This window comes from Cydia amplana, chromosome 3 (genome assembly GCF_948474715.1).
Source record: "Cydia amplana chromosome 3, ilCydAmpl1.1, whole genome shotgun sequence".
In the NCBI taxonomy this organism is placed as follows: domain Eukaryota; kingdom Metazoa; phylum Arthropoda; class Insecta; order Lepidoptera; family Tortricidae; genus Cydia; species Cydia amplana.
In genome coordinates this window covers 18,624,686-18,645,142 of record NC_086071.1, presented here as the reverse complement: position 1 = coordinate 18,645,142, position 20,457 = coordinate 18,624,686, and the positions used below count along the sequence as shown (strand labels likewise).

At 37.5% G+C, this 20,457-nt stretch overlaps 1 protein-coding gene and 1 long non-coding RNA gene across 2 annotated transcripts in view; one reads left to right on the top strand and one right to left on the bottom strand.

The window, feature by feature from the left end:
• Positions 1-19,304, top strand: part of LOC134662856 (uncharacterized) — a 256,695-nt gene extending 237,391 nt beyond the window's left edge. Inside the window, exon 2 of the long non-coding RNA XR_010098088.1 lies at positions 19,196-19,304. This is a non-coding gene — a long non-coding RNA (uncharacterized LOC134662856). The remainder of the gene's footprint in view (positions 1-19,195) is intronic.
• Positions 17,924-18,364, bottom strand: LOC134662980 (histone H4). Its single transcript, XM_063519286.1, has one exon. The coding sequence runs from the start codon at positions 18,331-18,333 to the stop codon at positions 18,022-18,024; it is 312 nt and encodes a 103-aa protein (XP_063375356.1). The 5' UTR covers positions 18,334-18,364; the 3' UTR covers positions 17,924-18,021.
• Positions 19,305-20,457: the final 1,153 nt, after the last annotated feature.

Sequence of the window (20,457 nt, the reverse complement as noted above, 5' to 3'; positions counted from 1 at the left end):
ATGCATTCAAAACTCAACTCTAAAAAGTGCGTATAAAGTTGATTTTTCACCAGCAAATTACTCATCTTTGAGTTGATAATCCTTGATATTTTATGATAACTCGCTCTCGAATTATACAAAAAGCAGCTTAAGAGCGATGCTTTTAGAGTTCAAATTAGAATAGGATGGGAGTTGTCCAGTGAATTTGTGGCCAATCTCTTCAAACCTTTTGAAATAATAATTCAGGTTGTGAGAAAACCTTTTGAAATAATAATTCAGTACCGTAGAGTTTCCTATCTTCACCTGGGTTTTGACACTTTTCCTAAAAAATCTCTCAAATTTGAAAGCATTTTAATCCGTTAAGGCGAAAAAACGTTTTTTAGTGTTCCTAACTATCAGTATTCACAATTGAAACTTTGAATTTCATTGGTTAAGTTGGTAAAAAATGGCCTCAAAGGCAATAGGCGATGTTTGGGTATTTTTCCCAATCTTCGCCTACGGCATGCTTTACCGCTAATAATACACTTTTCTGTGACTAACACATGTTAAGTCGTATCTATTTGGAATGTGCTACTATACTATGAACCTTAATTACACCAGACTAGCCATATTTTAAAAAAAGCGGCCAAGTGCGAGTCGGACTCGCCCATGAAGGGTTCCGTATTTAGGGGATTTTGACGTATTAAAAAAAAAACTACTTACTAGATTTCGTTCAAACCAATTTTTGGTGGAAGTTTGCATGGTAATGTACATCATATATTTTTTTTAGTTTTATCATTCTCTTATTTTAGAAGTTACAGGGGGGGGGGACACACATTTTACCACTTTGGAAGCGTCTCTCGCGCAAACTATTCAGTTTAGAAAAAAATTATATTAGAAACCTCAATATCATTTTTGAAGACCTATCCATAGATACCCCACACGTATGGGTTTGATGAAAAAAATTTTTTTGAGTTTCAGTTGTAAGTATGGGGTACCCCCAAAATTTATTGTTTTTTTTTCTATTTTTGTATGAGAATCTTAATGCGGTTCACAGAATACATCTACTTACCAAGTTTCAACAGTATAGTTCTTATAGTTTCGGAGAAAAGTGGCTGTGACATACGGACGGACAGACAGACGGACAGACGGACAGACAGACAGACAGACATGACGAATCCATAAGGGTTCCGTTTTTTGCCATTTGGCTACGGAACCCTAAAAACGGTGTAGTAGGCGAAGTTTGGTAACAGTCTGAAGTTGGTTTCATACATTTTCTATAACGAAGCTAGGGCTGCCAAAAATTAACCAACATGCCAAATAAAGGGGAGTAATGGTTTATAAGTAAAAAAATTATAATTTTTAACAAAAATATTTAATATTTAAACCTGGCTCGCTGAGCAACTTCTGTTGCTGACTGTACAAAAATATTTAAATTTGGAAACAAGTAATGCCATCCACCACCAATAGGGTATTTGACTACTAGTCAAATCAGTTTCTTTTTTCGAACTGTCAAAACGATTTTGCTACTATGGGGTTTATTATGTAACATTAGCATGTGACGTCACAATCAAGTTACCTATTGTTTATAGTTTTATACCGGTTTGAAAATATAAATTGTGTCTAAAAAATAACTGCTGTCTACGTTTCTCTATTAACCTTATGATGCTTTATTTCATGCATGGTGTAAAATAATTTATTTGAAATACTTACAGTCAAATACCCTATTAATGTGGTAAAACAAATTTAACAACCCTAGGGGTAGGCGAAATTTGGCAACAAGATGGACGCAAAGTACCTTCACCAATGTTTTATCCAATTGTGACTTCTAAACGTAAGCTAGCCATTAAATAATAGTTTCATATGAAAAAGAAATAGTTATAGTATATAATCATGTAAAGAGTTTAACATTACCTGGTCTGTATCACTGTTAAAAACCGAAGTTCAAACACTGGCTTAAAAAAACGTGTGGTCGGCGTCGCGAAAAAACCTCACTGAACGTAAACTGTGTGAAGTTAGCCGCAGATTGTTCGAAGAATGTTGACACCCGTAAAAAATACTTTGTATTTAGTAGTTTTATGTAAGGCTTACATTAGAAACATTTTGTTAATGGCAACTTTTGTCAAAGTAGGCGAAAATAGGGAGCCCAGGCAAAGATACGAAACTCTACGGTATACAAAGGAGTATTTTTGCATGTGATGTCTGTGTCCATTGTACCTACAATCGTCTCCATTGTTAAGACGAAACAGGAGCTGAGATTTAAATATTTTAGGTAAATATACCCGTCTCGCTAACGGAAGCGGCTCCTAAAACTAGTGCGATAAGGACAAGGCGAAAAATCCTGCGTAAAAATCTCAAAAATTGAGGTTTCGTACTCGACTGTTTCCTCCTCCAAAACTTAACCAATCGTAACCAAATTTGGAAATCTGTGAAATTATCTGTGTCGGACCGTTTTGCTTTTTTGGCTAATTGATATCAGTTTTGAATACCACGCCTCTCATTTCGGCATAGTCAATTAGGCCATTTTGGCCATTTTTGAAGGGCTCTAGCGCTTTAAAAAACAAAAATATCAAAAAGAGCAAAACGGTCCGACACAGATATTGACAATATTAATCTGTGTTGAAAAAAACATTGCTCTAGCTTCAAAACCCACGGAGGAAACAGTCATGTACGTTTGTATGGAGAAATTAACTGCTATAAAATACGAACGCAGAATACGAACCCAGGACCGCGGCTTCACAGGCAGGGTCACTACCCACTAGGCCAGACCGGTCGTCAAGAAAACAAAGGGTTAAGGATGATTCACGTTAGACCAGGCCGTGTCCGGGCCGGAGCTGCCTTAATAGAGAAACGTAGACAGCAGTTATTTTTTAGACACAATTTATATTTTCAAACCGGTATAAAACTATAAACAATAGGTAACTTGATTGTGACGTCACATGCTAATGTTACATAATAAACCCCATAGTAGCAAAATCGTTTTGACAGTTCGAAAAAAGAAACTGATTTGACTAGTAGTCAAATACCCTATTGGTGGTGGATGGCATTACTTGTTTCCAAATTTAAATATTTTTGTACAGTCAGCAACAGAAGTTGCTCAGCGAGCCAGGTTTAAATATTAAATATTTTTGTTAAAAATTATAATTTTTTTACTTATAAACCATTACTCCCCTTTATTTGGCATGTTGGTTAATTTTTGGCAGCCCTAGCTTCGTTATAGAAAATGTATGAAACCAACTTCAGACTGTTACCAAACTTCGCCTACTACACCGTTTTTAGGGTTCCGTAGCCAAATGGCAAAAAACGGAACCCTTATGGATTCGTCATGTCTGTCTGTCTGTCTGTCCGTCTGTCCGTCTGTCTGTCCGTCCGTATGTCACAGCCACTTTTCTCCGAAACTATAAGAACTATACTGTTGAAACTTGGTAAGTAGATGTATTCTGTGAACCGCATTAAGATTCTCATACAAAAATAGAAAAAAAAACAATAAATTTTGGGGGTACCCCATACTTACAACTGAAACTCAAAAAAATTTTTTTCATCAAACCCATACGTGTGGGGTATCTATGGATAGGTCTTCAAAAATGATATTGAGGTTTCTAATATAATTTTTTTCTAAACTGAATAGTTTGCGCGAGAGACGCTTCCAAAGTGGTAAAATGTGTGTCCCCCCCCCTGTAACTTCTAAAATAAGAGAATGATAAAACTAAAAAAAATATATGATGTACATTACCATGCAAACTTCCACCAAAAATTGGTTTGAACGAAATCTAGTAAGTAGTTTTTTTTTTAATACGTCAAAATCCCCTAAATACGGAACCCTTCATGGGCGAGTCCGACTCGCACTTGGCCGCTTTTTTTAAAATATGGCTAGTCTGGTGTAATTAAGGTTCATAGTATAGTAGCACATTCCAAATAGATACGACTTAACATGTGTTAGTCACAGAAAAGTGTATTATTAGCGGTAAAGCATGCCGTAGGCGAAGATTGGGAAAAATACCCAAACATCGCCTATTGCCTTTGAGGCCATTTTTTACCAACTTAACCAATGAAATTCAAAGTTTCAATTGTGAATACTGATAGTTAGGAACACTAAAAAACGTTTTTTCGCCTTAACGGATTAAAATGCTTTCAAATTTGAGAGATTTTTTAGGAAAAGTGTCAAAACCCAGGTGAAGATAGGAAACTCTACGGTACTGAATTATTATTTCAAAAGGTTTTCTCACAACCTGAATTATTATTTCAAAAGGTTTGAAGAGATTGGCCACAAATTCACTGGACAACTCCCATCCTATTCTAATTTGAACTCTAAAAGCATCGCTCTTAAGCTGCTTTTTGTATAATTCGAGAGCGAGTTATCATAAAATATCAAGGATTATCAACTCAAAGATGAGGAATTTGCTGGTGAAAAATCAACTTTATACGCACTTTTTAGAGTTGAGTTTTGAATGCATCGATCTTTTGACATCAGCAATGTATGCAATGAGGCGTCTTCTATATCGCCGCTATACTTACTCAACCTCGTATCTACAACACTAATTTGATGACAAAAACACCCGTATTCCGAATGAAAGAAAAGCGACATTTCCATCAAATGATTGTTGCAGATATGAGGTTGAGTAAGTATAGCGACGATATTTAAGGTGGTTCGACTAGGTTACTCAAAGCTTAACCCTCGCTAGATGGTGCCACTTTCGCAAAATTTCATGTTTAATTTTTTTATGGAATGGTCTTGGTATTTGTATACTTAAAAGTATGTTTAGCGAACTCTTTAAGTAAATATTGAACTATTAAAATAAACATTGAATACTTCATTGTGCAAAAACCACCCTTTAAAGTCGACGGAGTGTTGCTGTCATGCTTTTTCCTACTATAACTCACACATGCAAACAGTGTTTCCGTGATGCTTATAGTAGACAATTTCACACAACGTAAGTAAGCGCCGGCAGCTCCGGCCCGGACACGGCCTGGTCTAACGTGAATCATCCTTAACCCTTTGTTTTCTTGACGACCGGTCTGGCCTAGTGGGTAGTGACCCTGCCTGTGAAGCCGCGGTCCTGGGTTCGTATTTAAGTATATGTATATTATATCTATCGTTGTTTGAGTACCCACAACACAAGCCTTCTTGAGCTTACCGTGGGGCTTAGTCAATTTGTGTAAAAATGTCCCTTAATATTTATTTATTTTATTGCGCAGTACCGTGGATACGCAAGCAGCTTGTGTTTAGAGGAACATGATTAAAGAAAACACTCCGATATTGCACGGGCTTCAATCAATGATACACTGCATATATAAATGTCGCAGGGAAATGATCAAAACAGAGATTTGATCAAATCTCTAAGGGATATGATCAAATCACGCAGGATGTTAAAATGGCGAATCCATATCATCATTTCCCTAGAAAAATTCAGTCATTTGACCAAATCACTGACTCTGTTTAGTGAAAAGACAAAATCGGCCAATAAACGCGAAACGCTTTTTCATTTCACTAGATTTGTTTAGGAATTTGACAAAATCCCTAACCACGACAGTAAGTTGACGAAACGAACTTGAAAAGTCAACTTGTTTTATCATTTCGCTAAACAGGTTTAGTGAAATGATAAAGTCTCAACTGGAAGATGGTATATGGTAATTTGATTAAATCTCTGAAAGGTTTAGTGAAATGACGAAAGCAAGTACAGAATACAACAGTTTACTCTACAGTTAAGCGATTTGATCAAATCTCTGACTAGATTAAGTGAAATTTTTTGAAATTATGATGCCGACAGATGTACCGATTTGGTACAGATAATTTTTAATACCTATTTAAAACAATCCCCGATACATTACTTCCATCTAATGGACCTCTGTCTACCTTAGGGACGTCCACCAACACGCTTGATTTGATTAGCAACTCTTTCTGCAGAGAAGTCTCTTTCATTTTTTCAGCCGATATTTTCGAAAATGTTCACTTAATCTAGTCAGAGATTTGATCAAATCGCTTAACTGTAGAGTAAACTGTTGTATTCTGTCTTGCTTTCGTCATTTCACTAAACTGTTCAGAGATTTAATCAAATCTCCATATAGGTACTATCTTCCAGTTGAGACTTTATCATTTCACTAAACTTGTTTAGCGAAATGATAAAACTAGTTGACTTTTTGAGTTCGTTTCGTCAACTTACTGTCGTGGTTAGGGATTTTGTCAAATTCCTAAACAAATCTAGTGAAATGAAAAAGCGTTTCGCGTTTATTGGCCGATTTTGTCTTTTCACTAAACAGAGTCAGTGATTTGGTCAAATGACTGAATTTTTCTAGGGAAATGATGATATGGATTCGCCATTTTAACATCCTGCGTGATTTGATCATATCCCTTAGAGATTTGTTCAAATCTCTGTTTTGATCATTTCCCTGCGACATAAATACATATACCTACAGACGCACACATTAAGTGATTGGTTCGTGTATTTGATACGTACGCGGTGATTTTTTACGAGCCAAGCTCTGAGAGATGAATAGGGATAGTCGAAATGTTTGAAACATCTATTTTTCGGGGTGGGCCGATAGCAGATTTTTTTTGAGATAAATTATACAGGGTGTCCCAAGAAGTAGTGATATACTGAAGCTGGGAGGTAGAGGACCTAGAGGGCTATCTGAATCACCCCCATGTATGTTCCGCGATTTTTCGTATTTTCGGAGTTATGATTTTTTTTAATTTTTCACCTATCGCCGAGTACGATGAGATTTTTATTTATGGTGACGTGAATTATTGCGGTAGATGCTTGATTTTTTTTGTGTGCTACGCTGATAGATAGGCCAATTCAGTATGGTAACATTTACTATCGTTAGATCACTGAATGGAATTAAAAAAAAATTTAATGCCAAGAAAGATAAAATTACCCAGTATGTTTTATTTTTCTAAGCGCCCTTGAAGTTGTGAACATACTGGGTAATTTTATCTTTCTTGGCATTAATTTTTTTTTAATTCCATTCAGTGATCTAACGATAGTAAATGTTACCATACTGAATTGGCCTATCTATCAGCGTAGCACACAAAAAAAATCAAGCATCTACCGCAATAATTCACGTCACCATAAATAAAAATCTCATCGTACTCGGCGATAGGTGAAAAATTAAAAAAAATCATAACTCCGAAAATACGAAAAATCGCGAAACATACATGGGGGTGATTCAGATAGCCCTCTAGGTCCTCTACCTCCCAGCTTCAGTATATCACTACTTCTTGGGACACCCTGTATAATTTATCTAAAAAAAAATCTGCTATCGGCCCACCCCGAAAAATAGATGTTTCAAACATTTCGACTATCCCTATTCATCTCTCAGAGCTTGGCTCGTAAAAAATCACCGCGTACGTATCAAATACACGAACCAATCACTTAATGTGTGCGTCTGTAGGTATATGTATTTATGTCGCAGGGAAATGATCAAAACAGAGATTTGAACAAATCTCTAAGAGATATGATCAAATCACGCAGGATGTTAAAATGGCGAATCCATATCATCATTTCCCTAGAAAAATTCAGTCATTTGACCAAATCACTGACTCTGTTTAGTGAAAAGACAAAATCGGCCAATAAACGCGAAACGCTTTTTCATTTCACTAGATTTGTTTAGGAATTTGACAAAATCCCTAACCACGACAGTAAGTTGACGAAACGAACTCAAAAAGTCAACTAGTTTTATCATTTCGCTAAACAAGTTTAGTGAAATGATAAAGTCTCAACTGGAAGATAGTACCTATATGGAGATTTGATTAAATCTCTGAACAGTTTAGTGAAATGACGAAAGCAAGACAGAATACAACAGTTTACTCTACAGTTAAGCGATTTGATCAAATCTCTGACTAGATTAAGTGAACATTTTCGAAAATATCGGCTGAAAAAATGAAAGAGACTTCTCTGCAGAAAGAGTTGCTAATCAAATCAAGCGTGTTGGTGGACGTCCCTAAGGTAGACAGAGGTCCATTAGATGGAAGTAATGTATCGGGGATTGTTTTAAATAGGTATTAAAAATTATCTGTACCAAATCGGTACATCTGTCGGCATCATAATTTCAAAAAATTTCACTTAATCTAGTCAGAGATTTGATCAAATCGCTTAACTGTAGAGTAAACTGTTGTATTCTGTACTTGCTTTCGTCATTTCACTAAACCTTTCAGAGATTTAATCAAATTACCATATACCATCTTCCAGTTGAGACTTTATCATTTCACTAAACCTGTTTAGCGAAATGATAAAACAAGTTGACTTTTCAAGTTCGTTTCGTCAACTTACTGTCGTGGTTAGGGATTTTGTCAAATTCCTAAACAAATCTAGTGAAATGAAAAAGCGTTTCGCGTTTATTGGCCGATTTTGTCTTTTCACTAAACAGAGTCAGTGATTTGGTCAAATGACTGAATTTTTCTAGGGAAATGATGATATGGATTCGCCATTTTAACATCCTGCGTGATTTGATCATATCCCTTAGAGATTTGATCAAATCTCTGTTTTGATCATTTCCCTGCGACATTTATATATGCAGTGTATCATTGATTGAAGCCCGTGCAATATCGGAGTGTTTTCTTTAATCATGTTCCTCTAAACACAAGCTGCTTGCGTATCCACGGTACTGCGCAATAAAATAAATAAATATTAAGGGACATTTTTACACAAATTGACTAAGCCCCACGGTAAGCTCAAGAAGGCTTGTGTTGTGGGTACTCAAACAACGATAGATATAATATACATATACTTAAATACGAACCCAGGACCGCGGCTTCACAGGCAGGGTCACTACCCACTAGGCCAGACCGGTCGTCAAGAAAACAAAGGGTTAAGGATGATTCACGTTAGACCAGGCCGTGTCCGGGCCGGAGCTGCCTTAATAGAGAAACGTAGACAGCAGTTATTTTTTAGCAGAATTACCACTCCTGTTGGCTCTTAAGTCTTAACTGTACGTCGGTGGACCTTATGCCTTTTGTAATAAGGTCCACCGATGTATCTACAGTTAGGAGTGTTGCTGTTTTTACCATCGGCCACACTCCACATTGTTAACTGATATTCGTGTGATGGTTGACTGGTAGAGAATGCCTTAAGGCATTAAGTCCGCTATTTGTAATTTTTTATGGTGCAATCAAGTTTTAAATAAATAAAACAAATAAATAAGTACCTTATTATAAAATTTTCGTTGTCTTGTTTCTCTCTGCCACGCTTCTATTTTTGTCTTTTATCAAATAAATAAAAAAGTTGAGTGCTATTGCATGTCTGTCTAGCTGTAGATTATAATTCTCTTAAATAAAATGTAAAACTAAATTTCACCCCGTCCAAAAAGCTACACTGCGTCGCATTTATTGGGGACAAAAAAAGATGAGACAAGAATTTTGACCCGCCAACTACATCTTCTATCTACCGATGGTAAGTATATTTAAGCTAATAGGTAGGTATCCTTAAATGACGACTCACGTTAAACCGGGCCGTGTCCGGGCCGGAGCTTCCGGAGCTTCGTTTTGTATGGAAAGCATCAAGTGATCACCGTCATCTGTCATAGAAAAGTAAGCGCCGGCAGCTCCGGCCCGGACACGGCCTGGTCTAACGTGAATCATCCTTAACCCTTTGTTTTCTTGACGACCGGTCTGGCCTAGTGGGTAGTGACCCTGCCTGTGAAGCCGCGGTCCTGGGTTCGTATTTAAGTATATGTATATTATATCTATCGTTGTTTGAGTACCCACAACACAAGCCTTCTTGAGCTTACCGTGGGGCTTAGTCAATTTGTGTAAAAATGTCCCTTAATATTTATTTATTTTATTGCGCAGTACCGTGGATACGCAAGCAGCTTGTGTTTAGAGGAACATGATTAAAGAAAACACTCCGATATTGCACGGGCTTCAATCAATGATACACTGCATATATAAATGTCGCAGGGAAATGATCAAAACAGAGATTTGATCAAATCTCTAAGGGATATGATCAAATCACGCAGGATGTTAAAATGGCGAATCCATATCATCATTTCCCTAGAAAAATTCAGTCATTTGACCAAATCACTGACTCTGTTTAGTGAAAAGACAAAATCGGCCAATAAACGCGAAACGCTTTTTCATTTCACTAGATTTGTTTAGGAATTTGACAAAATCCCTAACCACGACAGTAAGTTGACGAAACGAACTTGAAAAGTCAACTTGTTTTATCATTTCGCTAAACAGGTTTAGTGAAATGATAAAGTCTCAACTGGAAGATGGTATATGGTAATTTGATTAAATCTCTGAAAGGTTTAGTGAAATGACGAAAGCAAGTACAGAATACAACAGTTTACTCTACAGTTAAGCGATTTGATCAAATCTCTGACTAGATTAAGTGAAATTTTTTGAAATTATGATGCCGACAGATGTACCGATTTGGTACAGATAATTTTTAATACCTATTTAAAACAATCCCCGATACATTACTTCCATCTAATGGACCTCTGTCTACCTTAGGGACGTCCACCAACACGCTTGATTTGATTAGCAACTCTTTCTGCAGAGAAGTCTCTTTCATTTTTTCAGCCGATATTTTCGAAAATGTTCACTTAATCTAGTCAGAGATTTGATCAAATCGCTTAACTGTAGAGTAAACTGTTGTATTCTGTCTTGCTTTCGTCATTTCACTAAACTGTTCAGAGATTTAATCAAATCTCCATATAGGTACTATCTTCCAGTTGAGACTTTATCATTTCACTAAACTTGTTTAGCGAAATGATAAAACTAGTTGACTTTTTGAGTTCGTTTCGTCAACTTACTGTCGTGGTTAGGGATTTTGTCAAATTCCTAAACAAATCTAGTGAAATGAAAAAGCGTTTCGCGTTTATTGGCCGATTTTGTCTTTTCACTAAACAGAGTCAGTGATTTGGTCAAATGACTGAATTTTTCTAGGGAAATGATGATATGGATTCGCCATTTTAACATCCTGCGTGATTTGATCATATCCCTTAGAGATTTGTTCAAATCTCTGTTTTGATCATTTCCCTGCGACATAAATACATATACCTACAGACGCACACATTAAGTGATTGGTTCGTGTATTTGATACGTACGCGGTGATTTTTTACGAGCCAAGCTCTGAGAGATGAATAGGGATAGTCGAAATGTTTGAAACATCTATTTTTCGGGGTGGGCCGATAGCAGATTTTTTTTGAGATAAATTATACAGGGTGTCCCAAGAAGTAGTGATATACTGAAGCTGGGAGGTAGAGGACCTAGAGGGCTATCTGAATCACCCCCATGTATGTTCCGCGATTTTTCGTATTTTCGGAGTTATGATTTTTTTTAATTTTTCACCTATCGCCGAGTACGATGAGATTTTTATTTATGGTGACGTGAATTATTGCGGTAGATGCTTGATTTTTTTTGTGTGCTACGCTGATAGATAGGCCAATTCAGTATGGTAACATTTACTATCGTTAGATCACTGAATGGAATTAAAAAAAAATTTAATGCCAAGAAAGATAAAATTACCCAGTATGTTTTATTTTTCTAAGCGCCCTTGAAGTTGTGAACATGTTTTCTTTAATCATGTTCCTCTAAACACAAGCTGCTTGCGTATCCACGGTACTGCGCAATAAAATAAATAAATATTAAGGGACATTTTTACACAAATTGACTAAGCCCCACGGTAAGCTCAAGAAGGCTTGTGTTGTGGGTACTCAAACAACGATAGATATAATATACATATACTTAAATACGAACCCAGGACCGCGGCTTCACAGGCAGGGTCACTACCCACTAGGCCAGACCGGTCGTCAAGAAAACAAAGGGTTAAGGATGATTCACGTTAGACCAGGCCGTGTCCGGGCCGGAGCTGCCGGCGCTTACTTTTCTATGACAGATGACGGTGATCACTTGATGCTTTCCATACAAAACGAAGCTCCGGAAGCTCCGGCCCGGACACGGCCCGGTTTAACGTGAGTCGTCATTTAAGGATACCTACCTATTAGCTTAAATATACTTACCATCGGTAGATAGAAGATGTAGTTGGCGGGTCAAAATTCTTGTCTCATCTTTTTTTGTCCCCAATAAATGCGACGCAGTGTAGCTTTTTGGACGGGGTGAAATTTAGTTTTACATTTTATTTAAGAGAATTATAATCTACAGCTAGACAGACATGCAATAGCACTCAACTTTTTTATTTATTTGATAAAAGACAAAAATAGAAGCGTGGCAGAGAGAAACAAGTGAACGAAAATTTTATAATAAGGTACTTATTTATTTGTTTTATTTATTTAAAACTTGATTGCACCATAAAAAATTACAAATAGCGGACTTAATGCCTTAAGGCATTCTCTACCAGTCAACCATCACACGAATATCAGTTAACAATGTGGAGTGTGGCCGATGGTAAAAACAGCAACACTCCTAACTGTAGATACATCGGTGGACCTTATTACAAAAGGCATAAGGTCCACCGACGTACAGTTAAGACTTAAGAGCCAACAGGAGTGGTAATTTCTCCATACAAACGTACATGACTGTTTCCTCCGTGGGTTTTGAAGCTAGAGCAATGTTTTTTTCAACACAGATTAATATTGTCAATATCTGTGTCGGACCGTTTTGCTCTTTTTGATATTTTTGTTTTTTAAAGCGCTAGAGCCCTTCAAAAATGGCCAAAATGGCCTAATTGACTATGCCGAAATGAGAGGCGTGGTATTCAAAACTGATATCAATTAATCATCAATATCAATCTCTAAGGGATATGATCAAATCACGCAGGATGTTAAAATGGCGAATCCATATCATCATTTCCCTAGAAAAATTCAGTCATTTGACCAAATCACTGACTCTGTTTAGTGAAAAGACAAAATCGGCCAATAAACGCGAAACGCTTTTTCATTTCACTAGATTTGTTTAGGAATTTGACAAAATCCCTAACCACGACAGTAAGTTGACGAAACGAACTTGAAAAGTCAACTTGTTTTATCATTTCGCTAAACAGGTTTAGTGAAATGATAAAGTCTCAACTGGAAGATGGTATATGGTAATTTGATTAAATCTCTGAAAGGTTTAGTGAAATGACGAAAGCAAGTACAGAATACAACAGTTTACTCTACAGTTAAGCGATTTGATCAAATCTCTGACTAGATTAAGTGAAATTTTTTGAAATTATGATGCCGACAGATGTACCGATTTGGTACAGATAATTTTTAATACCTATTTAAAACAATCCCCGATACATTACTTCCATCTAATGGACCTCTGTCTACCTTAGGGACGTCCACCAACACGCTTGATTTGATTAGCAACTCTTTCTGCAGAGAAGTCTCTTTCATTTTTTCAGCCGATATTTTCGAAAATGTTCACTTAATCTAGTCAGAGATTTGATCAAATCGCTTAACTGTAGAGTAAACTGTTGTATTCTGTCTTGCTTTCGTCATTTCACTAAACTGTTCAGAGATTTAATCAAATCTCCATATAGGTACTATCTTCCAGTTGAGACTTTATCATTTCACTAAACTTGTTTAGCGAAATGATAAAACTAGTTGACTTTTTGAGTTCGTTTCGTCAACTTACTGTCGTGGTTAGGGATTTTGTCAAATTCCTAAACAAATCTAGTGAAATGAAAAAGCGTTTCGCGTTTATTGGCCGATTTTGTCTTTTCACTAAACAGAGTCAGTGATTTGGTCAAATGACTGAATTTTTCTAGGGAAATGATGATATGGATTCGCCATTTTAACATCCTGCGTGATTTGATCATATCCCTTAGAGATTTGTTCAAATCTCTGTTTTGATCATTTCCCTGCGACATAAATACATATACCTACAGACGCACACATTAAGTGATTGGTTCGTGTATTTGATACGTACGCGGTGATTTTTTACGAGCCAAGCTCTGAGAGATGAATAGGGATAGTCGAAATGTTTGAAACATCTATTTTTCGGGGTGGGCCGATAGCAGATTTTTTTTGAGATAAATTATACAGGGTGTCCCAAGAAGTAGTGATATACTGAAGCTGGGAGGTAGAGGACCTAGAGGGCTATCTGAATCACCCCCATGTATGTTCCGCGATTTTTCGTATTTTCGGAGTTATGATTTTTTTTAATTTTTCACCTATCGCCGAGTACGATGAGATTTTTATTTATGGTGACGTGAATTATTGCGGTAGATGCTTGATTTTTTTTGTGTGCTACGCTGATAGATAGGCCAATTCAGTATGGTAACATTTACTATCGTTAGATCTTTGAATGGAATTTAAAAAAAAATTAATGCCAAGAAAGATAAAATTACCCAGTATGTTCACAACTTCAAGGGCGCTTAGAAAAATAAAACATACTGGGTAATTTTATCTTTCTTGGCATTAAATTTTTTTTTAATTCCATTCAGTGATCTAACGATAGTAAATGTTACCATACTGAATTGGCCTATCTATCAGCTTAGCACACAAAAAAAATCAAGCATCTACCGCAATAATTCACGTCACCATAAATAAAAATCTCATCGTACTCGGCGATAGGTGAAAAATTTAAAAAAATCATAACTCCGAAAATACGAAAAATCGCGGAACATACATGGGGGTGATTCAGATAGCCCTTTAGGTCCTCTACCTCCCAGCTTCAGTATATCACTACTTCTTGGGACACCCTGTATTTTTAGGGTTCAAAAGGTGAAAACAGAACCCTTATTTATAGGATCACTCGTGCGTCTATCTGTCTGTCTGTCCGACCATTCCCCTCCCCCTTTATCTCCGAAACTACTGGGTCTAAAAGGTTGAAAAAAATACATAAAATAGTTCTTTAACTATTAGATGACAGGAAAACCTATTAGAAATGTGCAGTCAAGCGTGAGTCGGACTTAATGTACCAATCCTTGGAACGCGAGTCCGACTCGCACTTGGCCGGTTTTTGATAGAATGTTTTATCGCTGACTGTATTTTTTTTCCACACGCAACATTTGTTATTGTCTCGATGAGTATTTACTCATCGAGACAATTTTAACAACGCTAAAGACAATTAGGTTGCGTTGTTTTATGATTTATTCACAGAGTTCATAATATTGCATTGTCATGCAATTTCAATAATTACCGAATATTCGGCCCATCTCTAGTTAACCCTCGACATCCACTAATTAAAAAAAGAAGCGTGATAGCTAGTGGCCTCATTAAAAATATAATTATAGCTTACCTTTCAAGCTCAATAAAAGCTAGGAGAAGCTTATTCAAGTCTGACGATATAATAAAAAGAAATGCATATACAGAACCCCTACTTTAATTTCATTTCATACCGTGACGGTCGTTCGCGTTTGCGTTTTGTCTATTTTAGTATGGGATTTTGAACAGCGCGCCAAGCGAGACGTTTTGGAAGCTCAAAATCCCATACAAAATCACACTTAACGCAAACGCGTACGTCACGTGACGCTATCGAATGAAAGTAACGGCGTACAGTAGGTACCGTAAAACGGGGTGAGTAGGTTTCGCGGGGAGAGGTGGGTTATGAATGGGGAGAAAAGGTTTGAGAGGGGGGTGAGAAGGGATTTTAAGGCTACTGCTACAAAAATAATGTATTCCAATTTAAAATGGAGCTATAGTAATCCGCATAATAAAAAAAAAATCGATCCAATAATCTTCCAAAATCACCTTTGTATGAAAACCCCTCTCACCCCAAATAAGAGGCACTACGGGGTGAGGTGGGTTTTCCTCTTTATCATCAAAGTTATGAAATGGAACTACCCAAAATAAAATACAAACATCCGGAACGCTTATAATATACCTACACCATTCAGTTTTCATATGTAAAAATAAAATGTTATCGAGGTTTGAATTTCAGTATTGACCCTACTCACTCCATTTTACTTTGTATTGTATGAACTCTCCAAATGCCCCGCGGAGGCATGTGATGTGCCCCCATCGTGCCTCGGGTGGAGCAACAAGTACAACATCGACCAGTGACGCACGCCCCCCCAGCCCCACGCACACTAGTGTTGCCAGCATACGTTGAAACATTATCTAATTCAGCCAAAATACATAAATGTATACATAAACGCCGTCTACATAAATATATAAAATAAAAATAAATATTAAGGGACATCTTACACAGATCAACTTAGCCCCAAACTAAGCAAAGCTTGTACTATGGGTGCTAGGCGACGATATACATACTTATATAGATAAATACATACTTCTTCTTCTTCTTCTTCCTATCCGGCCTTCCACATAGATAGTTCGTTGCTACTTTTTGGGAGGATCAGTAAAGTTGGGCTTTCAATCCAGAGGTCGCGGGTTTGAATCTTGGGTTTGAACATACGGAACATCGTTTGATATTACATATACTTACCACATTCTTTTCGGTAAAGGAAAACATCGTGAGAAAACGTCCATATACAAATTCAAAGATAGAAAGAATACTTAATATTCAAATTCAAAGAAAGAAGGAGTATTTTCGAACGTATTTTTCAGAGATTTTTTTTCCAGCTACTAGATAGCTTTTATTTACGAAGTCTATATAAAATCCCAAAATTTCCAGAAGTTTTATGAGTATGGCAACCCCGCTAGAAATCGTTCGGAGGCAGATCTCCAAATTTATTTCCGTTCCGGCATTCACTTTAGTCCGTGCTGCCAACAGCAAATTTCACAGGAAAATGCAATATTTGCGGTTTCACTCATATATGGCAAATAGTTTGCTTGTAATATTTACCGTATAGCCGACGCATGGACATTGGACAGTGATTTGAAAAGCTAGCGTGGTAACTAACAGGGTTTTTCTTGAGGCTTTCCTACATTTCTTAAATCTCGTTATAAAATAAGAAGAAAATTGCAGTTTCCTGAAAATCCAATTTATATGCAAAGCTGTAATTTTTAAAATTATGCGGTTTTCTGAAGAGCTCTCATTCCAATTGCCCAAATAACATAGGCGATACCGGTTTCTTTGAAAAAGTTACTTAACCTGTAGTACCTCCGGGAAATAGGCGTGATTATATGTATGTATGTATGTATGTATATCAGCCTTATATCGCCCACTGCTGAGCATAGGCTTCTCTTCGAGTACGCCACTTATCCCGGTTCTGAGCCAATCTCATCCAAAAGTGACCCGCAATCTTCCGAATATCGTCCATCCAACGAGCCAACGGACGCCAGGCACTCCCGTCTGAACGCGGCCACCATTCCGTTAACATTTAGGCCCACCTGCCATCACTCTGCCTGGCAACACGTCCTGCCCAGTTCCATTTAAGTTTGGTAATGTCGTTCTTCATAAACGCGTTTAATTAGGTACTGGCCTGAATTGGCTATGAATCGTTTGATTTTATCTGTCGTTTTAACTTTTGTATTTGTAAGAAATGAATGAAACATAATTCAACTATATATATCAGGCCCGTAAAGTTTTATGAATAAGGGGGGTAATCTATACTATGGTCTTTAAGTTAAGTACACGGTGTAGCTTTAAATTACGTTCATAAGCGCATTGTAAATTATGCCTACATGAATAAACTATCTTTTATCTTTTTATCTTATCTTATGTTACAGTCGAGCTCACGTTCACAAACATCTGTACACGCCTAACACACTGATATCAAACCGATATTATACTCGTATTTATACTGGATCAACCAAATCTTGTCAGTAGTAAAAGGCGGCAAATTTGAAAAATCGCGGGTTAGCAACACTGTGTTCGAATAATTCCAAAATCGCGTGTCATCTGTGTTTTGTCTGTGGAATGTGGATCGTGAATGACAGCCATCATCTTATTGTTTACATTCTGAATCGTTTCTATTTCAAGAGAAATTTCTGCTGTCACCATTAAATACCAAGATTATGCATGACCTCAAGCAAAGCTAAGGTGCCTACAATGTACAATCATGCTCGTTGACGGTAAACATTACTAAAATTTGAGGTTATGATAATTCACTCGAACTGACGTATGAAGGGCGGAAAATAAACACGTTTTGGTTCGATGTACATTGCTGCTTTTCTTAGCGCAATTCTGCTCTTTGAGCTTTACATGGTGTTACCCTACTTTAATTTGCAGTACATTTTTTTTTTTGCGGCCCTGAAAAGGGCCTTGTCATCATGCAGCATTCACATTACCAAACCATAATCAACTCAATAAATAATTTATCACATTCGAGTCTATCCACCGAAACCATACAACGTCCTGCCTTGCCTCTTCAGCGCGTAGACTACGTCCATGGCCGTAACGGTCTTCCTCTTGGCGTGTTCCGTATACGTCACGGCATCTCTGATCACGTTTTCTAAGAACACCTTCAACACGCCGCGAGTTTCTTCGTAAATGAGGCCGGAAATTCTTTTAACGCCGCCACGGCGTGCAAGCCTTCTTATCGCTGGCTTGGTGATCCCCTGGATGTTGTCGCGGAGAACTTTCCTGTGGCGCTTGGCGCCTCCTTTCCCGAGCCCCTTGCCTCCTTTGCCACGGCCGGTCATTGCGAGATGTTTACAGTTCGGCGGTTGATATGAGGCATTGCTACTGACAAGATTTGCTTGACGCACTATAGTACTCTATCATATATCATAGTTAACTGTCATTCGCGCGGGCGTTCAAATTGACCTTCTATTTACAGCGAATGAAAGGCCTTATTATTTAGATGTCTCTGTTTAAATTAAGCGAATTATAATAAAATACAGCTTAGAGATAGATTAACAGGCCAATTCGAAAGTACACTGATATCAGAATATTCAGAATGATATTTGAATCAGGTAATTTAGTTATCGTGCGTCTCGCTCGCGCCTATACATGCTCGGCCAAGTACGAGCGAAATGAACGAAAACTGAATAACATGACTCAAATATCATTCTGATATCAGTGTACGACTGTACGTTCGAATTGGCCTGTAAGAGTCGGATTAATTGAGATATTTATGCCTGATGAGGGCAATCGTTGGAAGGGTCTTAATGGTTTTGAATTCTATAATTTTTGGATTTCTTAAATTTCTTTCTCTCCTCTCATCTCCGACAGTGGAAGGTTCCGCAGGCCACTCCGGTGTGTGAGCGAGACAGCGTTTTGCAAGGTTATAGCGATGCCCCGCTCCCACACAAGAGCGGCCAGCGGATCTGCATCTAATGTGAAGATTGCCTATTAGGGCTCGGTTTACAAACTTTCTTCCCGAAATGGTGAATTTTCACATTTTCCCTTCCGCGCAACAACGCCATCTGGTGATAGACTTTTGAAACGAAGTCTACAGCGCAAAGCTTTCTTTACAAGGTAGCCTTCGAGCTTCGCGCTTGCGAGCACGTTACGTATCAGTTTCTAATCTTATCACTAGATGGCGTACACGTGTACTCGTAGAGCCTGTATCAAAGAGAATTTGAAATAGAGGCGTATTGTCAAAGTAAATTTTGTAGCCACAGTAAATTTACTGCCATCTTTCGACACATGATTAAGACTTTTAGAACGCGTTTTTTGACTTTGATCCGTATTATTTTACTGATATGTGATAAATTTGTTAAATATCAAAAAGTGGCGCCATCTACACGAGTATAGGCCAAAGATATGGCGCCATTTTTTCGAGCGATGACCATGAGCATACTATGTAAGTACAGATGTAGTGCAAAATCGTTTTCCATCGTATTTTCTCGGAAACTTTCGTATTTGTCATGCTACTTCAGCTAGGGTTGCCAGATCGAAAGGCGCTATTATCGGGAAAAAATATCATTTTTTCGGGATTTTGGGCCTTAAGTCGGGAAAATGAACCATTCAAATCAAATTAATTGTATTAAAAACAACGATATTTTACATTATTGGCACTACGTCAGCTGCTCTGCCCAATCTCGTCACGCGCGCCCGGCGCGCGCGCTGAAGGGCTCGACGAGGGTCGCTGGCTCGCTCGACGACAGTTCAGAACTTGAAATTATTGTTTTATAACGTGATGCTGTTTATCGGGACAATTTTCACTTTGTCGGGAATCGGGAACACAAGCTAAAAATCGGGAGAATCCCGCCGAATCCCGACCATCTGGCAACCCTAACTTCAGCCAACGTCAGTACTTTTTGTACCGAGACTGACTGAAATAGCAAGACACGTTTGTACTTTTTCGTGAATTACCATGGAAAATAATAAAATTATGCACTACATCTGTAGCTTATTATGACTATATATATTAACCTAGCAAAGTATGGCTAGGGGTTAAAAAACATGCCGTATCTATTTTAATCCGTCCTAGGTAATAACGCTCAGCTCACGTAAACCTAAGCGACGTAAATAAATTAACCTGACGGGATATAATTAACAAGAGGTTTATATAAATACGCTCGGGAACTTTACGATAAAATGTCAACAGCTAATATATTCGCCCGAGGTATGGGCACAGAATAAATAATAGTACTAAGTAGTATAGGGTATTTGACTACCTACTAGTCAAACCAGTATTTTTTTTTCGAACTGTCAAAACGATTTTGCTACTGTGGAATTTATATGAAATGCTAGGATGTGACGTCACAATCAAATTAACTACTCTTTATAGTTTTATACGGGTTTTAAAATAGAAATTGTGGTTAAAAATAACTGTTTCCTGGGTTTTTCTATTAATCTTCTGATGCTTTATTTCATGC